Source organism: Tribolium castaneum, chromosome 1, assembly GCF_031307605.1.
Source record: "Tribolium castaneum strain GA2 chromosome 1, icTriCast1.1, whole genome shotgun sequence".
Lineage (NCBI taxonomy): Eukaryota > Metazoa > Arthropoda > Insecta > Coleoptera > Tenebrionidae > Tribolium > Tribolium castaneum.
The window spans coordinates 36866262-36888240 of NC_087394.1; the positions used below are offsets into that span (position 1 = coordinate 36866262).

The 21979-nt window shown below is 32.4% G+C and overlaps 1 protein-coding gene across 4 annotated transcripts in view; it reads left to right on the plus strand.

Moving 5' to 3' along the window:
• The window catches only part of Ets65A (Ets at 65A), a 51362-nt gene that overhangs the window by 9190 nt on the left and 20193 nt on the right, over positions 1-21979 (plus strand). The window contains exons 1-4 of one of the 4 annotated variants that reach the window (XM_008192333.3): positions 7922-8259; positions 10810-11020; positions 11074-11215; positions 17376-17465. In XM_008192333.3, the coding sequence (XP_008190555.1) occupies positions 10835-11020; positions 11074-11215; positions 17376-17465 (418 nt within the window). In that variant the 5' untranslated portion in view covers positions 7922-8259; positions 10810-10834. Of the gene's footprint in view, positions 1-7921; positions 8260-10521; positions 10684-10809; positions 11021-11073; positions 11216-17375; positions 17466-21979 lie in introns of those variants that run through there. The other 3 variants (XM_015977538.2, XM_015977537.2, XM_064355862.1) reach the window with 3 other exon arrangements.

A 21979-nucleotide genomic window follows, 5' to 3' on the forward strand; every position in this document is an offset into this window, starting at 1 on the left:
TAATGATTTTTACAGATGGGACACAGATAAAAAAACAACGCTTTTCCTTTATTTTATTTTTATTTGAGCTTTGTTATTAAAATTTTTATGTATTTGTTTCCAATTTTTATTTCTACGCAAAGGTGAGGGTAAGTTTGTATTGCTGGTTACATAAGCAATGATTTAGAGGTTGAAATGTATGTGTCAGTGTTTGATTTTATTTTTATTTTTTCATGATGTTAAAAATCTGATTTTTTGTGTTGCGAATTTGTGAATATTATTATTTGTGTCGATTTTTCTAGCCATCAGAAATCATGAGGAAATAAAGGATTGACTCAAATAAAAAAATGCAAAAAATGTTTTTTATGTTTGCAACAATATTTCACTTAAGATTTTTTTGAAAATATTAGTGGGAATGTCTAAATTGTGTAATTTATTGCTTTTAAGATATTTTTTTTGAAGATATAATTGGTTATAATTTTTGTGCATATTTTGTAAGAGTTAAAACATTTCAATTAATAACAAGCAATTGGTGTTTAAAAATGGCTTTTTATTTTTTTCATTAAATAATAGTTATCTAATAGCTAGCCAAAAGATTAAAATGAATAATCAAAGATTTTCTTCTTCTTTAACTTCAAGAATTAAAAAAAATCATCTTTTTTTCCAATTTCCATTTTTTTCCAATTTTGCCAAACCCAAATAGCTTAGACTATGAGCGTAATTATTTATAACTTTGGACGGAAAAATTTAAATTGAAAAATTTCAAATTTAGCTGTTTGGATTAACATCAAGGCATTAGTTTTTAAAGTAGTGGTTTTATATAAAAAATTGAAACAACTTTTTTACAAAATGTTTATTTCTGATTGGCTTTCAAGTCGAAATATCTGTCGAGGAGGAAATTCAAAGACACAAGGGTTTGACAGTTTCGCTATATAATTTTCCTTGTGTATATTTATAGTGCAAAGCTAAGACCCCTTAGATATTTACTAAAGTAATTTCCTATAACAAATATATGCGACAGGGCAACAGTAAACAGTGCTTTTACATGTCCGGTCAGTTACAAGCCGCCCTGTACGGGAAACAATGTATCAACATGTTCTTTTACTTAAGACATGACTACGATATGGACACAAATCATTCTGCCAACGTAATTTATTCCAAAGCCCCCAATACTCCCGGCTCCTAAAAATGGAAATAGCAAACTGTGTGATGTATTACCGAGGTATGAAATTTAAATCAACAGAATCTGAAAATAATATTTTTGTGCCTCTTAATTAAAAACACCCTCTCGGCGGCCACGCGGCTAATTAGGACACGCTTTTTGTTCTTTTTATAATCTCGCCTGTTTTTAATAGTTGCATTGTGGTTCAATTGGAACGGTGCGGACACTTCATCCTAATGAGAATTTCTAAAGAATTCGAGCTGGAAACGCGTGCCGGAAAGCTGGGAATGAGGGATTATACTATAAATGAGTTTTTAATGTTTGAAGATAACAGATTTGGATTTTTACTGTGTTTGAGGGCATGCAAGAGAACCGAGCGACGACTAATTAACATTTTTTATCATCGATTAATTATTTTTTCGCACTTGCAAATTCAAACGTTTGAAAATTTGTGAAAAATCGTTGCGAGTTTTTTATTAATTCATCTCTGGTTGTGAGTGTGGTACGTTATCTGGTGAAACGTCAAAGAGATATGCGACATGCCGCAACGTATTCGAAAGTAAAACTCATTGTCGGCTTCGAATATAATCTAAATCAGATCAGTATAGCAGCGGCGAGAGTTGAGCCCCCACAATGATCATGTAGGGGGCGGTTGGTTTTGATAGTCCTTCTCTCCTGCGATTGTATACATGTAGTATGATGTATACGGGCCGAAGCTAGTCGCAGGAGCAGTTTATGTATCCCAGCTAGCAGTGCGTGGAGCGTCAGTCAATTGTCATCGGGCCGGAAGTTGCATTGTGCATTCTCTGCCGGAAACGAGCGCCATGCAGCCAGGATTCAAATACCAGCTCCGAGGCGACCTATGATAGGGAGAATGCGTACAGCAGCTCCTGACACGACGGTTTGCAGGAAAATGGCGACGGGAGAGGGCCACCTTTCAATTATCATGAAAATTTACGAAAATTTGCACTGATATGCAATGGAAAAAGCAAATAATGAGATTAGTTGGGGCCTATTATTTCACCAATGAACATTTTTTTCACTTCATTTTTTAATTTCTGCAAAATGAATGTTATTTCTATGCTATTTTTTACGAATCGCAACCTTTGGAGTTTTGACTCTTTGGTTAATATAATTTTATTGCTTTTATTTTTTATCACTATTATAGATATTTTCTATTAAAACAAACAATGTGCATACGTCGAGTTAAGAATCCTAGATTAATTATTTATAAATTAAAATTACATGTTCAATTAATAAAACTATTGACCCGGCGCATCCACCAAAATTGAAATAATTTTATAAATGCTATTTTCTTTTTTAAAAACGTTTAAGCTAGGTTGGCAAAATTAATTAACGCAAGAAACGTTTTTTATGACGTAGCAGAGAGCTAATTTTGTGTACATTCTGTCTTGTTGATTTTCCATCAACAACGAACGCTGAAGAAAATGACTGTAATTCGACGCTTTTTAGTCTTCTGTAATTGTAGTCTTGAATATATTTTTTAGGCAACCCACTAGCGATCTATTTCTTTGCATATCATATTAGATAAAAAATAATTCTCATTCTTGCAGAACGACCATAATTCTGATCTTAGACAATTAAAATTTTTGTTGTTTTTGATTAAACATTCTAATAAAATTTAACCAGATTTGATGATTTTTATGATAAATCAGTGAATTGATAAAGTTCTTACATAGAAATTTTTTAACAATAAAAAGACTGCGCTATACATTTGCGAGTGCAATGAGAACCTAACTTTTTTTCATTCTGTGAACGTTAAGAAATTCATTTCGATTAATTATGATTTCCATAGTAAATTTAGAAGCGCTTTTAGTCTAAACAGTTTTATTCAGTTTGTTTAACCGGTAACTGTACTGAAAAATTAAAAATAGGAAATTTTAAAGTAACACTATCTGTACATTTTTTTTATCAACTGCACACTTTTCTGTTAAAAACGTTATTATTTTGGAAAAATGTCGGAAAAATGCCTAAAAAATAATCCGAAAAATTAGAAAATAATAAAAAAATTAAAAAACCTTAGTTAATTTTTTGCGAAAATTTTGTAAACTGGGCTAAAAAATTTCATAAGTAAAGCAGAAATGATGTTTTATTAGTATTTTCTTGTGTATTTGCACTTTTGTCAGCTTGAAGCGCAATTAGTTCGCGAGCTGAAAATTTAATAAATTTAATTTAATAAAGACTACAGAAAAAAAAAACAAGAAATTTAATTCATTCTTTAAAAAATTTGAACTAATAATAACGTCATTTGAACGGAAAAATTGAGAAATAGAATGAACCAAAGACAATCAGGTATTATTGTTACATTTCACGTTATTGTTTTGTTGTTTTCTTTTTGTACTTAAGATAAATACTTGTATTTCTCAGAGTGTATGTAAAATAATATGTAATATTCTCTGTTTTCCTCTGTGCTCTTTAAGTTAGATAAAAAATGGTGTTAAACTTGTTTATTTCGAGAGCTATTGAGGTAGGTTTTAAAGTATTAACTAGATATTTTTGGAAAAATTTTGCATAAGTTGCTAAAAAATTACCAAATTAAGTTAAAATGTAAGATATTTTAGTCTGATTTGCTCGATTTATTGGGTTTTTTGCACCAGAGTCTTATTTAGTTTACAGGACTTGTCAAAATTGGTCTAGTAAAAATTAAAATAAAACATTGAAATTGATGCTTGCATTTCGCCCGTTCTGCTTGATTTTTAAGAAATATATCAAAAAACAGAAAATTATTTGGACAAATTTTATGAAACAAAACATGTAAGAATTGCAAAAAGGGATAAAAATTGCCATTTTTTGCAGTATATTTTTATTCATTTGTCAGCAATTTGCATTCGTAAACTAAACCGAAAAGTCATCAAACTTTTCGTTAAAAAATAGTAAAATTGCTAATAAATTAATTTGTAATGGGACACAGGTGTAATAATGAGTACTCTGATAAAAACTGACATCCACCAAACACGAAATATTAGAGTATAACATTTCACATTTGTGTTGCACTATTTTTGCATTTTCAAAATTTTCCCACATTTTTTCTCGATCGTATCAAATCTGTGATTCGTTGCACTCTCGAATCAAAGAATCCGATTAGTCATCCCACTCCAGTAATGTAACTGGTAATCTCTTCGCATCCAATTAAGGCGTAACACACTCTTTATGTAACGTCTATGTCAGCACCATTAAATCGGTGCGGTGGTGCTTATTCTTCGACAATGAATACTGATGGCAGGGGTGTGCCACGATTAGGAATGCTGTATTTTGATGGCTTCGAAACGAATCGAAACGCGTGTGCTGCGGGGTCGCTACCACTTTTTTTATTTTATTGTTATTAGATACATTTCCAGAGATATATATTCCCAAGATTTATAATCACTTCGATTAAAATGATAAATGGTAACTAATTAGGTGGTGGCGCAGGTGTTAACTATTCGGACATAAAACATTCGTACAGATGTTTTTCGCACCCACGGCGGCGGGGTTTTAAAAGCGGAGACCGTTTCAAAACACGATTTACATGCTTTGTTGAACGCCTCCACGTTACGTTATTCATTCATAAACTGAGGTGAATTTGCTTGATTGAACACTGGCACGCACTTTTTGAATATATCATAATGTGGACCTATTATCTCCGCAATGACTTTGATGTATTTCTTATATTTCTTTATATTCAAACCGATCAAACAACGAATTTTTCGAAATGCAAGTTGGGTACAGCCTATTTCGAAAAGAAGGGTTTAATGTGTTATCAGATCAATTAAAACGGCAATATTCGAATGTGATCATTAATAATTCATACGTTATCTACACGATAAATCTTTATGGGTATCGTTATGTATGGACATTACGTATGCACATATTTAGCACTAAACTGTAATAAGGGATGTATGATGCCATTATTTTAACAATCAAATCCGATATCGATTCTGCCACTTTAGGATTCCTTATGCTCTTAACTGATCTTTCGTGACACAAGATACCAATTTTGCTTTAATGTGCAATTTTCTCGAAAACTATTAGTCGTAAAACAATAGTTTTTTTGAAAAAGATAGATAATTAAAAGAGCTTTAATTGCTGTTAAAGCTGTAATCTTTTTTATTTTTTTATTTTCTCAATTACGGATAGACTATTCAAAAAAGTGGAACTATTTTAATCCATACCTATGCAAAATGATCCGGGGGATCGATTGGCATTGAGAAAATTGCCAAATTTCCAATAGTTTTTTAGTTATGAATTTTTTAAAATTGTACCTATTTTTGCATTTAGCAGCAATTTGCTCGAAAACTATTAGTCGGAGAACAATAATCTTTTTTGAACAAAATAGATAATTTAAAGAGCTTTCCAACGATCATACACTTTATAGGGTTATCTCTAATAGTTCCGGAGCTATTGCTCGAGAAATGTTCCGGGTACCCAAAATCGACAAAAACTGCGACGAAAATTGAAAAAATAAAACATCAAAAAATCGAACATTTGGACTTTTTGTGGACTTTTAACAACTTTTGTGGGTTGTTAAGACATGTAGAAGTCCATAAAAATTTCCTAGAGTTAGTTAAAAAAAATTTTTTTTTCACCTCTTTGAAGGTAAGTAGTGTATTTTACTCAGGAAATTTGAGCAAAAAAAATTGAAAATTTTAAATCTCGTGAAAAGTTGGTATAATACAGAAAATGAACCGCTTAATTCAATGGAACAAACCGCATTGCTCTATAACTTTTAGTTTTTGAGTTATGAATTTTTTTGTTGAATAAAATTTTCCACTATAGGAAATACCTACCTTAATTTTTAGCAAAAAACTTTAAAATTTTAACTCTCGTTAAATGTTGGTATAATACAGAAAATGAGCCGCTGAATTCACTGGAGCAAACCGTTTTGCTCTACGACTTTTAGTTTTTGAGTTATGATTTTTTTTTTGTTGAAGTTTGAAGTATGTACTTATTTCTTATAATAACTGAGATCCCCGTGGTGGAGCTCAGAAAACGGACACTTTGTAGTAGAATCACCTCATATAAGGTACCATCAAAATTAAAAATATTTTAGGAAAACTTAAAAACTAACTTCCCTATAGTACATGTTGTTCTATGAATAAGCACTAGTAAAAAAACAAAAAGTATCAAAAAAATGTATGTAAGTGCTTGTTTTAAACTTTTTGTTCCGATTTCCTGATTTCTCAGGAATATCAGTACACAAAATTCCCTAATTATATCCCTTCGATAAAATATCCCAGAGTCATTTATAATCCAGCGCAAAATAATCTTTGTAGCGTTAAGTGAACGTGGCATCAGACACTTAATTTTAATGCATCGCGTGCAAAACTGCTCCTGAATCTGGCCCTCGACTCTTACGTCATTTCCGGAGCGTGACGTACCCTGTGCCCTTCACCGGACGGACACTATAGCAAAATACTTAGCAATCTGGCGAGATGGAGAAAGATAAGAACTTTGAACATGATATTAAACAAAAGATTAAAAAACCGTAAAATTTGAGCGTTTAACTATCGAATTTTCAACGCTTATTTCACAACGAATGGGGCTGTAATTATCAAGGAATGAATAGCGATATGCACGCTTCTCGATCAAAGTTGATGATGTCATTATGGTGGATCACAGCAGCAAAGACTTCCTGAAGTCGAGATAACGGCTACGGGTGGAGGAGGATCTACATGGTTTTAAACAAACTCACAAAAATCACTTTTTTTAATTCACTTAATTTATTCAACTCATTTTTGAAATTAATGATTTTAACCAATAGATTTTGTCAATTCATTCGGGTATATATGGTTTATTATGTACAATGTGTTCAAAAATAATTGTTCATCAAGTCACCTATGAAATTCGAACGTAATGTGCCGCTTAAATTGTGAATTCCGTCAAAGTGACAGATCTATTAAAATAATACAAAAAGTTTCGAATCTAGAAACAAAAGAATACACAACAAAAATTACGAAATTAAGACAAACCTCACATTTAAAACAATTTTGCCGAAAAATGCAAAAAAGTGAGTAAAAGCTAATTCAAAGATTTGATAGAGAAACTACAATAGTCATTTGTACGAAGCGGCACTTGATGATCAATCATTTTTGAACACATTGTAGTTTTAATAAAAAAAGTTAGTAGAGGACAAATAACAAACTGAAACACCTGGTATCTTACAAGTATTCGGAAATATTGTGAGTTTATGTGATTCAACTGAATTATTAAACATTCAGCTTCGGCCCATTAACTATCACTTTTACTCTTAATCTCTCAATGCGAAAAAAGTGTGCTTTCTGCACTGAAATTTAGTTTGGTAGACAAATGTAGAAAAAATTATTTTGTTCTGTTATTATCACGCAATTATTTGCGTATGAAATTTCGTTAAAAGCATTATTTATTTACTACAAAAAATGTGACGAATTGTTATGTTCTGAAACTTGGAGCAACAAATGTTGTTTTATTCTAATTTGAGTCTTCAAATTCCTCTAAAATCTTTAATTAGCGTTATTTGAAGCTTACGGAAAGCTATCTCGTGGTTTCAGTTCCGATCCAGTGCTTGAAGCTTTCAGCAGGATGACATTAACTCCGCCTATCGCATGCGCTCGCGGTATCAGCCAATCACGTTAGACAAGGCTCATTATCAAATTACTAATTAACTGTCTCAAAGTCATGACAAGAAACTTGCGGAACTAGTGTTGGAAATTCGCGAACTATACGAAATATACAATTTGTAGAAAAGCTTTGAGGAGTGAAAGCTCGCTGTCGAAAGACTTGTCGCGTTTTCGTCTGTCGAATAATTGTCCATGGTGGTGAAATGATGAGCATCCCTTGTAGAGGTGGTGCCTTTGGAGGGGGTAGGAACCGCCCCGCCCCTTAGAGGAACCGCCACTTGCGATATTGCTTCCTGCCATTCCTGCCGGCGCTTCGTGTTCCGCAGGAGCTGCACTACACTTCCTGTCAACACTGTCTTCCTGATCTATCATTGACTGATCGCTGCCATTGCAACTGGTAGCAATTGTAACGATGTGTTAATTAGTGTTTTTGGAGGGCGATTTTTTTGCGGTTTATGGCAGTTGCGTGTTACATGATAGTTGATTATTTAACTTTAGTGTTAAGCCGATTCTGGTTACAAGGTAAGTGGAAATGCTGCCTTTTGCATGTCGACATGTTCTACTGCTTACATATTTATGTACTGCCTGCCTGCCATCTTTTGGCGATAGGCCAAAGGCAAAAGAATGGACTTGTAATTGTCATAACAGTTTGAGGGTTGGAAAACGGCACTGGATAACTCTTTGTAACAAATGGATAAAATTGTGCTCTTTTTTTTTTCTTTTGGTTGCTTAAAGTTACTGCTCCCGTCGATTTTGTAAGGTTGAGATAAGGATATTCCAGCAGTACGTAAAGGTGCCGACGGTATTTTATGATGACAACGGCTTTGTCGCCATCCGGAACTGATAAAAACTTGAAATATAGTCTATGGGGCCGGACATTATGGATAAACCACAAGCTCCGCATCTCTATCTTACTACACTGATATTTATAAGCCATAAAATATTTTTGCAAGGATGTATTAAAAATCTCAGGGCGATTTTATCAAAAAAAGGGAACTGGAAGGTGTTTTTACTTGATCCACAACTAACACCAAACTAAAATTGATTTTCTTGAAACTATATGATTTTAAAAATTAAAATTAGTGCGAGTGCGATTAATTCACACGACGGAAAAGATAGAAAAGTAAGAGTTATTTATTTGTATTTTATTTAAAAAAATAGGTACCATGACCAACTAAACAAAGTTCTACTAGTTTTGAGATATAAGGTAACATTTTTTTAAATTAAGTAATTTCAACGTGTCACTCTTTTATGCAAAATAATTAATAAATAATAAATAATAATTTTGTTGTTGTGTTTTGTAAAAAAATGACAGGGAAAAAGTCGCTTTTTTATGATAATATAAGCAAAATATTTGTGACTATTAAGTGTTTATTAAGCAGTTCAAGGTCTATTCACACACCACGTGTGATCAAGAATACTGATCGCTTTATGCAGCGATTATAACCTTTTCTGATTTTTCTCTGAACTTGTAATGTTCTGAATAATGTTCTTAATTAAAAAACTGTTTATTCTTTTGAAGAAAAAATATTTTTAGTATACATATTTACTAAGAAATCTTCTAGAAAATTTTGCAGGGTGAGTCAAATAAAAATTAGCACAGAATTCATTATTTGCTGTTAAATACATTGTATTTTTTTCATATTTTTTTATATTTAAAATTAATTAATTATTTAATATTATGTCGAAAAAAATATTCTTTACTATTGTTTCTTATTTTATTATAACATCTTTTGGCACTTTATTTGCATTTTTTATTGTTTCTAATAGTAGATTATATTATTAGGATTAAAAGTGATATTTTGGGCCGAAGCTGAATGATTATTTTACCGAACATAGTGAATGTAATTACTCAGATAAGTTGCTAAAACATCAAAGAGATTTTTGGCATACATATTGCTACTGTCTTTATTGCCAAATTTCCAAAAGTATAAATTTTTAACGCACTTTCTATTTTGGAAAAAAATTGTCCATTATTAAAACTCTCTGGTATAAAACACGTATTAGCTGTTTTAAAACTATAAAAACGCCAACGTTGCATTTTCTCTCAAAATTAACTCTAATAAATTATTTACGCACTTCAAGGAAATGATATCCAATGTAATTTATAGTTTCAATGAGAGATCTAATTATTAATAACTATTTTACAATTTTATCAATCTTATTTAAGAAAATAATTTGGTATAATGCGATGTTGGCGTTTTTATAGTTTTGAAACAGCTAATACATGATGTTTATACTTCAACAAAATGTTTTAATGTTTTTTTCCTCTAGAAGAAAGCGAGCGCTTTTTATTCGTTTTATAGATTGGTAAATATTAATAAAATGATATAAGTAAAAATGCTTAGACACTTGTTTTTCTGGGACACTCTGTATCTAAAAAATAACATTAGATAAACTACTTTACATTTTTGAGATCAATTAGGTCACAAATGAAAATCAATTGGGAAAAGTGGCAGTTAGTTTTATACTTTTGAGACCGATATTATTATTCAAAAATTTGCATCAATATTTTTTTTTTTTGATGAAGGTGACAAAAATTATTTTTACCAGTATTGAAACGATTTACTTCTGCTTAAATAACACCAAACAAGTTTATCAATTTTTTCTAATTTGTTGGAAACATCAGAAATGGGAAACTTGCCCGCCAATTTGGCGTAATTAAAATATGTTAGGCCGCATTACTCGAGCAACAATGTTTTAGTTGTCTAAAAATAAATTTTGTAAAACACTGCATAATGAGATGAGGGAGCTCTTCCTGTTGCCTAATTGAAACGGAAACGAACAATCGTGTTGGCCGCGACAAACTCGCGTGGCTCGACTTAAATTTACTGATAAAACCTCTGATAACAGATCAAGAAGCCAACCGATTACCATTTCTATATTATTAAACATAAATCGTAGTGTGCCACCAGTTTTGTTTTCCCAACACTCAAAAAAAATGAGGTAAGACACTGCCCGCTTGATGAAAAATGAAATTTTCGCGTTGCATGATAAAAACGAGCGTAAAACGTAATTACGCGATGATAAAGTCCGTCACGAAATAGACTAATAAGAATTTAATTGTTGAAGGAAAAAGTGCCCCCTTCGACGCAAAATGTACGAAAGCTCGTGCTCGTACCAGGGAGCTTTGGAATTGAAACGAAGCTCAGGAAGCACGTGCCCGCTGGGAATCAAGACTGAAGAATTTGGAACGGCCGATTGGCCGGCTTATAGATTTTGCAATCCGAGCACTTTTGAACAGCTTAAGCAAAGTGTCGAAAAAGCGAAAGCTGCCTTACAGGTATGGGTGTGAAAGTTTTTGGTGGTTTAGCGATTCGATTGTAATTTTTTTAGGACAGAAGTGGCTTTCTAGGGACGGGGAGTGCTTTCAGTGATTTGTACAGTGGAGTCTCAACGGGAAGATCGCAGGAAAATTTGCAGGATAATGGCAGAATAAGAGAAGGGAGCGATAACGACACCAAGAGGATAACTCAAGGTAAGACTGTTTTGTAATAAAGTAATCGGCGGAGTATTTATTTGATAATGGCAAAATGACTTCCTCAATAAACACACCAACGAACGGTGGGACGAAAAGACAACACAAAATTTTAGTTTTTGGAGCAAATGTTTATTACTAATAAAGCTTGAAACTATACAACTATACAAGTTATTCTTCTTATTATTTTTGAGTTTTGAACCAATGAAATTATATTTCAGGTCGAAAAAAGTAGCAATAACTTCAAAAAAAAATTGACGAAATTTTGCGCCAAATGTTTTATTTTATTTTCGTGATTTTGAAATGTGTCTTAACAATATCTTGTGAAATAAATGAGCCAGGTATAAAATCGAACTAAGTAATTGACTGAAATAAAATAAATATCAACTTCGACTTCTGGTGATTTTTCAGGCAGTTTTATCAATAACTATGTAATTTTCGACTTAACTTGGTGTTTTTTTGGTTTGTTTTAGCGACATTTCTAAACTTAAAATTTTAATTCAATATCAGAACATGATCTTCGACCAAATGTGGTTTTTTGGCTTATTTTGACGAAATTTTGTCCAAAAATGAGCTAAATCGAAACAAAATAACATAAAATAAATTTTATAAAATTTTATTTATTTTGGGTGTGTTTTGACAAGTTCTAGCAAAATAAATCAGTCCCGACCTAAAAAATAAGACATAGAATTCAATTTTCATCTAATTTGGTATTTTTTTGTTAATTGTAGGAAAATGTCCGCAAAAAACTTAGTTTTTTCTTCAACAAGTCTCAAAAAAGCTAAAAATGAGAAAACTTTGGCTTCGAATTGATGGTTTTTTGGTCTAAAAAGTGCTTAAATGCTCAAAAAGGCAGAACTAATATTACTTTTAACCAAGATTTACTGTTGTAAACGGTTTTTGTACTATGAATGAATACGTAGTTGAAATAACTTAATTTTTTCTTACTTTTAAGGAAATTGTTTTTTACAATTCTTAGTTTTTCTCAAAAACATGTTTAAAAATTAAACAAATGTCGAATATCCAAAATTTTCGGTATAACATGGTGAAATTTCGGTTTGTTTTTTACTAAATTTCTAGAAATAATTTCTTTATTGGTTGTAAACAGTATAATAAACATTTGGAAAAAGGAAATTAATGTTTCAATTGACTTTTCAAACACGCGTTTACTTGCTTGAAAAATATAAAAATAACACATTTTCCGACTAAACCTTATAGTTTTTTGGCTTGTTTTTGAAGAAATTTCGCTTAAGAACGAAAGAAACTTGATGCTTTTTCTGTCGTCTTTATTCACAAATTAGTTTATTAAAAAAATGTTTTCAGAATTTAAAAAACGCTTAATATTTTGTAAAAAATATTCGTTTTTAATTATTTAATTAATGCCGTGTTGCTATTTTTCGCGTCAACTTGTGCGTAATTTATGTGGCCTTATTTACACCGTCTCCATTATTTCGAAAGCCACCGTTTCCGCTAAATCCTAAATATCTTTCCAAGTTTCCGTTCCCCGCCATCTTGGTCTTCGGCCAAATAAATCATTAATTTAAAAAGTGTGCACACTTTTATATTCCTCCCGAAGAACTTTACAATGTCTCCGCTTCTTTTACGTCGTGCTTTTTTTGTTTCCTTTGAATTTATAATTCGGAGGGTCCCTTTATTTTCTTTCATCTATTGTTTTCAAAGTAGATAAGTTTTCGAGTTTTTTTTTTCTCTCATTCATTCAACCTTCAATATTTCACGTGAATTAATTGCCTTTTTTTTCTAATAAAAACTTGACTCGATTTTTGTGACAAATCGTTAATACTATATTTCGTGTGTTGTACGGAAAAAGAGAAATTGTTGGAGTGATGGTTAGTGGCAAGTGCAAAGAAGGAAGAACGTACGCGTCCAATACGGTTCAAGCAGGGGTTGCTATGGATACGCAGCTTCATACCATCTTACGTTTCAGGATTTTCAGGATGTAACAATCGCAGGACCGGTCTCACATAAATATTTCATCAAATCTGACATAACTTGCCTCTGATTTTTTAAATTTAGTTAATAAATTAAATGGCTCTAATTACATTTACTCAAGTTTCGTATAATTAAGTCCAGTAGGAAAGACAATTTTAGAAATGAGCAATTTGTATGTTTAGAAAATTTTAGATATTTTTAATTACAACAAAAATAAAAATACAAGAAAAAATCAAACATTTTAAAACGAATCAGTCGACTTTTTGCACTGTTCAGGGCTGTAGAGGATTCTAGACAAATAAAAAAGTGGATAAAACTTTGCTAAAGCGAGTTTTATTTAAAAATAATTTTTGATTTTTTGAAAATCGAATTTACTGGAACAAGCTTTTTTTTGAGTTATGAATTTTTTTAATGACGTTGCGCCTTATAAAGAAACAGTTTTAGTGGTCGAGTTTTAGCTGTCTTGGAAAATGAAAATTAAAGGTCGTAAAAAAAATCTCAAGAAAAAGCCGTGAGTGCAACCTGTGGTAATTGTTTTTGCATTTGTTGGCGAATATCAACGTCTGGTATTTATCGATCGCATTCCGTTATATTGGCAATTCGCTAACGGCATGCAATCCAATTTATTCTTTCCAAAGCTGCAATAACTGGCTGCGTTTATCCATATTTTCTATAATAATTTGCAAATCGGATCATTGTTTTAGTAATATAGAGAAAAACGTGATTTATTTCATTGTTTTGTATCGTTTTTGAAGCATATTTCTCACGCATGGGGCAGTATAGCGTCTGAATAATGCACGCGTAAGCGAGGCCAATATATCAATTAGTAGCACCCGCTAACCACCAGGGCGTGGCGAACACAATATCGCAACCCCCCTAAAGCAAAGCATCATCTAACCCCCTGCAGACCGAACGATACTTGATATTTATATCCGCACTATCATTTCTAACTTCAAATCAATTATCTCTGACGCGAAATCTATATGCACTAACAAATAAATAAATATTTTCAGACTCAAGAAAAATTTTTGTCAGATATTTCCGTTTCCGGGTGAATTGCGCCGCGATAATGATAAGTCACAGTGTGACAAACGGTTAATTTTTAACGGTTTGTGTGCTCATTATAACGTTTTAACTTTTGACCAAAAATAAATAAAAAGGGGAACGGAGAAAAGCGACGAGTCATTCGCTTGACGGTAGGTGGTGTGATAAGCGGCGGTCGGGGTGGCGATAAAAGACTCGAAAGACACCCCCAGGAGGCTAAGTGATGTGCCCTATCGTATATTATTTATCATGTTGACGGGGAGAAAATTGGGTCACATAATCAAACATTTTTAACAAATCGATAAAACTTAGATACATTTAAAAAATCGCAAATACACGAAAAGTCCACTATTAATCTTAAGCTTTTTTTTTAAAAAAACTCTCCTAAAATTATTTTCAAGTATACAAGGTATTTCCTATATTGCCTACAATAGAAATTTATGTTTTTCTAAACGAAACACCTTATTTTTTGCATTTATTTAACACTGTGTTTTTAAGTCCCTTGAAAAGTTGGTAGAATACGTAATATAAAGCGTAGAATTCACTGGAACAAACTATTTTGCTCTATCATTTTTAGTTTTTGAATTATAAATTTTGTTTTGTTGAATAAAATTTTCTACTATGAAATGGGTACTTCAATTTTAAGCAAAAAATTTAAAAATTTTTATAAATTTTTTTAGTGTAACACTTTAATTATCTCTGTAGCCGGAACCGTTGCATGAAGCGGCTCCGGGTTTGAACGAAAAAATATATAAAATTAAGCGCTATCAGATGTATTTTTGTTTGTTGCTCTGGGTCTTACAGTTTCCGAGAAAAACGCAAAAAAAGGTTTCCATTTTCACTTTTTTTCAATTTTCAATCGCCAATTACGGCGAAACTATTAGAGTTATGGAGAAACGGAAATATCGAGGACAAAATGGCATAGGACTCAAGGCGATATCTCGCGAAAAAATTTTCAATTTTCAAACGCCGATTACGGCCAAACTAAAAGAGCTAGGAGAAAACGCTTTTTTAGATCGGAAAGAGCACCTCAAAATCTATAAGATAGAATAGGTTTCATTTGATTTTGAGACACTTTAAAAATTGACCGATTTTAAGGGGGGTGGGGTGTTACTTTTTTTAATTTTTTTTATTTTCTCATTCACGGCTAAACTATTCCAAAAAGTGGAACTATTTTGATCCATACCTATGCAAAATGATCCGGGGAATCGATTGACATCGAGAAAATTGCCAAATTCCCAATAGTTTTGTAGATATGATTTTTTTTTAATTTCAGAAATTTTTACATTTATGTGCAATTTTCTCAAAAACTATTGGTCGGAGAACAATAATCTTTAAAAAAAATAATAGATAATTTAAAGAGCTTTCTAACGGTAATAAGCTTCATAGGGTTATGCCTAATAGTTTCGGAGTTATTGCTCGATTAATGTTTCGGGTACACGAAAATTGACCAAAATCGCGGCGAAAATTGAAAAAATCAAACATTGAAAAATTGAACATATGGACTTTTTTTTGGACTTTTAACGACTCTAGAGGGATGTAAATGCATAGACAAGTTCATAAAACAATGCTAGAACGAGTTTTAAATGAATTTATTTTTTTCACTTTTTTGGAGGTAAGTGATTAATTTTTTCACATTTAAGGTTCAATAATGGACTTTATTAAATCGCTGGGGCACCCTGTATAATACGTAAAGCTCGTTTCAAATTGTTGTTGAGTTGTCGTTGCCTAGCGATAGAGTGTGAGGCTCAAAACTGAAAAATTCGTACAAAGCCGCCATGGATCACGATGTTCCTCTGTTCGAGAGGTTGATGTGAAAACAATCAGAGTTGGCCGCGATAACGTAGAGTACAATTAAGCTCTCCGATTCAACATGGCGGTAGGAAGCGGCACATCAATCACTTCGCACACGTCAATTAGCCTCCGGAAGCACGTCACTATCAATTTGAACAACGCCCGTTCGGGATGGATCACATAACCTATATTGATTTGCTTGACTTTTTCAAATTGTTGGAAAAATTGCATTTTCAAGTGATTCCCCCGTCCTCTGTCGTAGCGTCGTTGTTCATTTTAATTCGACAATGATCGTTAATTGTATTGTTGGAGGCCGTTTGTTTGGTTAGTGGTTGTTGGCACGCATCGCAGTCAAGTCACCCGTGGGAAAGACGACCACCCCTTATATGTATAGATAGATGGATATACTTTATAATGATCATGCCCTAATTCGTTAAATGGCTCGAAACATATGCTTTTGACTCAGGGGGCGCCTGTCAACATAAATTTGTACTACGAACGTAATCATATAATCTTTTCGTGACGATCGCTGATTGCATACATCGATTATTAATCAATTTTCATGAAAGCGAAAGAAAAGTGGTGAATTTTTCATGATTTGAAAAGCAATCTGTTTAATTAATTTGCATGAAATTTGATTACCTACAATCAAGGCTCTGTTTTATTACGAATTGCATCCGGCTCGAAGGACCATATTTTGAGTATGAACTTAATCCTGACATTTGAAGCACTTAATATGTTTAATTTTGAAAAATAAAACAAAAACATGCCCTCAAGTGTTTCTTTTCCTCATCTAATCTGAGAGAATTTTAATTACAAAATAATTAGAGTTAGACTTTATTTCAAAATTTTGAAATGTGTCTACTGAAAAAATTATAGACATTCCTAAATTTGGTGCATTTCTATGCGATGTTTTTATGAAATTAAGTTAGCAATACGGAAGACAAAGAGATGTTTCAATAAATTTATTTTCTGTCTCTATTTTAATTTTATTATTATTTATTGTTATAATTATTCCGAAAACAAAATAATTTTTATAGCATAGGATGTCACAATTGATGCGTCGGAATGTGTAGTAACAACTCTGTATAAACATCAAGGGCTCGTATTGTCGTTAGTAAGAGTAATATAAAGTCGTTATCAGATTATTCAACCCTACTACAAAACTTACGAACTACTAAATGGGTGGATTGTAGTCTATTAATCAAGCGAAGCGAGGGTTGCCGACTGAATATCTACATTTCAACTCCCATAAATACGGCCCGATAGCGATTCCAGATACGCTAAAATGTAAATTATGTTTTATTGTGCCCTAACCGTTCCACCACTTATTATTTTCCAAAAAACCAAACGAAAAATCATTTAATTCCAGGTCTCGAACGCTCGGAAAAATCTTCCCATGGTCACCTCTCCTCCCCCAAGACCTACAACAGCATTTCGGAGACGCTCCGAACGAAATGTGGTAAGTTTATTTTGTTGTTTCAAGCGAGCGTAATTAAGAACGGGTGTGTCGTAATCTTACATCGCAATAGATTCGGTTAACTATGAATAATATTCAGCGTTTCCGGAACAGAATGGTGGAGGCACACGTCCCCGCCGTTTCCGGAGCGCCGGATTTCCAACTTGGTAATGCCTTTCCTTGTTTGGTTGCTGCCCGATCGCAAACGATGAGACACTCGTAAAAAGTTTTACGAAGGCATGTAGTATAAGCGATATTTCGACGACTCGTAAAACGCGAAAATCGATAACGGGGAAAGCTCATAGATGTCGGGGTGCATTTTCGTAAAGCGTGGGGTAGAAAATTGCTTTTGTGTGATGGTTTGAAAGCTCGCCGCGAGGAAGCGCTCCGGAGCGCAGTGGGGTAGTTTGAGGGAGGGCCGGTAGAGGGTGGTGGATGGGGATTAAGCGATTAAATTCTACTTACAATACTACAAATTTAAAATATACATTCTACAAAATACTACCTAAATTCAAAATTACATTTTATTTAATCACGATTTTTTTCAAAGTTAGGTAATATGTCTTTTTTATCTTAACAAATAATATAATAATAATGATAATAATAATAATTATTATACTCTGTAGTAACGGTACTAAATCTCCAGTTATCAGTTTGTATGAATCAAGTTATTATGTATATACATACAGTGTATTTAATTAAATATCCCATCAAAGTGGCTTATGACTTCACTTGGAAATAATGAATCACGATGACCGACGATGATATTTTTTTCAAATTTGAAAAAACTAGTCAGAAATACGAAATTAACGGTAACTGTAAAGGTAACAATTAAAATTTTTATTATGACGAATAGCTATGAAATTTTTTAACGTTTTTTATCAATTTCGAAGTTTTTTTTTTTTGAAAGAAAAGAAACGGAAAAATTGGAAATAGGAAATTTAGTTTAATTGCACAAAAAACGGACTTCTATTCTTTATTTTCTTATTGAAAAATTGAAAAAAAATCAGAAAAAGAGCAAATTGTGGGTTATTTTACTCTTTCTAACTTTTAGCTTTAGCTTTTACAAACAAAAGAATTCTAGTAGAGCAGTCGTTATTCTAGTACGAAAAATGTATAAAACGTATGTCAATTAATGTGATTATTTCTTCAACATTACGTTTATTTGAATTTTCAAATGATTAATTATTTTTACAGCTAGTGAAATTTTTTTACGTTTTTTGTGCAACACAATTTTTAAGCATCGGTTGTCCTAAAATATCTTAAGAAATACTTAATTTTTCAGTTATTCAATTTCATTTAATTAATTAATGTATAATTTTTTTTCGTTATTTATGTTCATTTTTGAGCATTTTTTTATTTTGAAAAAACTGAAAAGTTGTAAATTATTTGATAAATATATTTAAAAATCATCAAAATGTAGGTAAATTACAAAAAAATAGATTAATTCGTCAAATTACAACATCGTTACAACTAAATGTTCTCTAAACTATCTTTTAATCTCTTAAGAAAGAAAATTAACTAATTACAACTCTCTGTATTATGATAGTGTTGGCAACTTAAATTCAAAACTTCAGGAATGTGTGGTAATTTAAAAACATATTAAATTTGTCGAAAAAAACTTGTTATATTTTGTTGCGTTGAATTAAGGCCGATGTCCAGTTTGCGTCGTTTGATAGAATGGCAGGATAATACGTAACAAATAAAATAAATTCAATGTGAAGTGGTCGGAGCCGGTGTAGTCGGAAGCGGGCTGCCGGCGGATACCGCTGTCTCCGGGACACTTCCTCCCCGGGGCGGCCAATTTCACCCGGAGCGAGCGCTTTCCGCACACTCCGGATTCACTCCGGAGTCGACAGCTCGCGCGTCCAAATGCGCCACCACCAACTAAATTAAATAAAATACATCTTCGAACTGAACGAATTTTTTTTTCTTTCCCACTGGAGGAGATAGTCTCAATTGTGTGGGGAAAAAGCAGGCAATCCCTCTCGTGTCGCGTTTAAAAGGTTTCTGAAAAGAAGCCGTTTCGAATGTAATGAGCGCGGGAGTGAGGTGTAAATAGCTCCAATCAGCGTCTATTCATTAGTCACTTGCATTAAGTGATGGTTGGAGTGTGAAGCGACTGACAATTACCCAACTCAGCAGCACACGATGTGCATTTCCAAACATTTCGATTATTGCGATTTTGATTAAAAATTGTGAACTTTGACTAGGGTGAATGCACACACAACAGGGTGCAAGTGGCCACGCGACCAGAGCCAGTCAATCGAAGCACGACTGTATATACCGTATCCATTAATATATCACGCTTATTTCGCCTCGACAACCATGAATAAGGCCATAGTATTTATGCATAAACATGGCAGATTTTATTATTACACGAGCGATAAAAATGATAAATTTTTAAAGATAGAGGGGCTGGCTACAACTAACCGTGCGAAATTACCAAGTTTTGGTTGACGCTGCACTTTTCTGTAGCTGAAAATAAATCAAATTATTATTTTCTTCTTACAGTAATTTGAATTTAAAGAAATAACAAAAAATCTGAAATTCGTCTTCCAAACACACTTTTTTTCACAATAAGAAAGTGCAAGGAATATTCAGATTTATTCAAGGTGTCGCTCTTTGAAAAAGTACCCACAGTTTTGGTTCTGTTTGGTATTTCTTACATAAACTCACTAATGTCCAAAACAATTCCTTATTTTCAAACTTCTATCCGAGATAATCTTAAAAAACACATAAAAGTATATTTTTTTAGAAAAATTTTGCTAATTTCGCTAAAAGTATGTGAAAATTTGATTATTTTGACCAGATTTCAATTGGAAGTTTACATAATATACCAAAATTTTCACATCACTAAATTTTTGTTCAAAAGTAAAGTTGTTCCTTCTTTTCTTGTGCATTTTAAGTAAAATATTAGTCTTTTTCTCGAGATTTTGCTAGAAAAAACCGAATAATTAACAAGTTTATGCCAAAATTATTATTTTCTTTTGCTTTTTTGGTGCTTGTTTTTCAACCAGAATGACAATTACAAAATTGTAATAAAAACAGACTGAAAAGCCTCACATTTCTACTAAACTGGGTGTTGTTTTAGCCTTATTTAAGTCTTTAAGTAAAAACTTAGTTTTTCTCCGAAAAAGTCACTTAAAGTTGGATAAAAATCCACCGAATCAGATTGAAGTTAATGTTATCTTATTTTGTTTTAGATTGAAACTGATTTATTTTGTTTGAAAATTTTAAAGCACAACTAAAAATCACAACATGAATAGAAATTGATATTAGTTTCTTTCGATTTAGTTTTTTTTTTTTAAATTAAGTCGAAAAACCACAACATTCTTGATCGAAAATTTTAAGATGTCACTAAAACAGACGAAAAATTACCAAATTACGTGGAATTACATACCTAATTATTGCATTTTTGAGTGTTTAGCACGTTTTTCAGCCAGAAACAGAATTATTCGCACAAATTCATTCAAACTAAACCAAAGAATAAATAAAATTTTGGCGAAATTGTAAATTTTGCTTTTTTCGAGTGGTTGACACAAAGTTTTTTTTGGCAAAAAATTTCGCCAAGATTTACTGAAAAATCACTAAATTCGATCTAAATTCATATTAATGTAATCATATTTCAGTCAAATTGAGATACTTTTGAACTTGAAATCTTGTCAAAACACGCTTTAAAATCACGAAAATTTGACTTTTAGAGCGAAATTTTGTCAAGAATAAGTTAAAAACTGACTAAATGTGGACAAAAAATGAGTTGTTCTTACTTTTTAAAAGCTTTTAAACATTTTTTTGAATCTCTTATTTAAGTAAACTTAGCTTAAAAATTACCTAATTGGCCCAAAACCCAGAAACTCAGAAACTTAATTATTTAAAAAAATCATCGAATTGTTTAATTTAATTTTACTGATTTAAGAACTACATAAAAGTGTAAAAAAATTGTTAATTGTTTTGTGTTTTATCTATAACGTCTGTGTAAGGTTTTGTTTGTTTACAAGTGGTTGAGGGTCGCGATAAAAAGCTTTATGTGGCAACGAGTGAACATCGCTCAATTACACCACCTCCAAAATCAAAATAATCGTTTAGTTGCATCATGCTGAGCGTTCCCACAGGCCTTGACAAAGGTGGTCGAAATGGCATACTTCACCAGTTCACTTCACACCGCTCGCGATTGTCATTGTTGGTAAATTGTCAGCGTATGTCAATCGTCATCCTCTAAACAAACCCTATTGTCTTCCACAATGGAAGTGAACATCGGACAGGCGGCCGACGTGTGTGGATATCACAAGGGGGTGCTCTCTCTCGCCTGACAATAAGGGATGCGATATCGCTAGTAATTGGCTTTAGCATATTGCGATAAATTGATAATGCACTAACTACTAGTTAACCTGTTAAACTAATTCGAAATGTTTGAAAAAAAATGTATTTCCCACGTCGTCGTAATGGTAATATTAATGGCAATCTACCTCGGGACCCAGTTATTTCCTGAACTAGTGAAGTTCCACGGTATAACG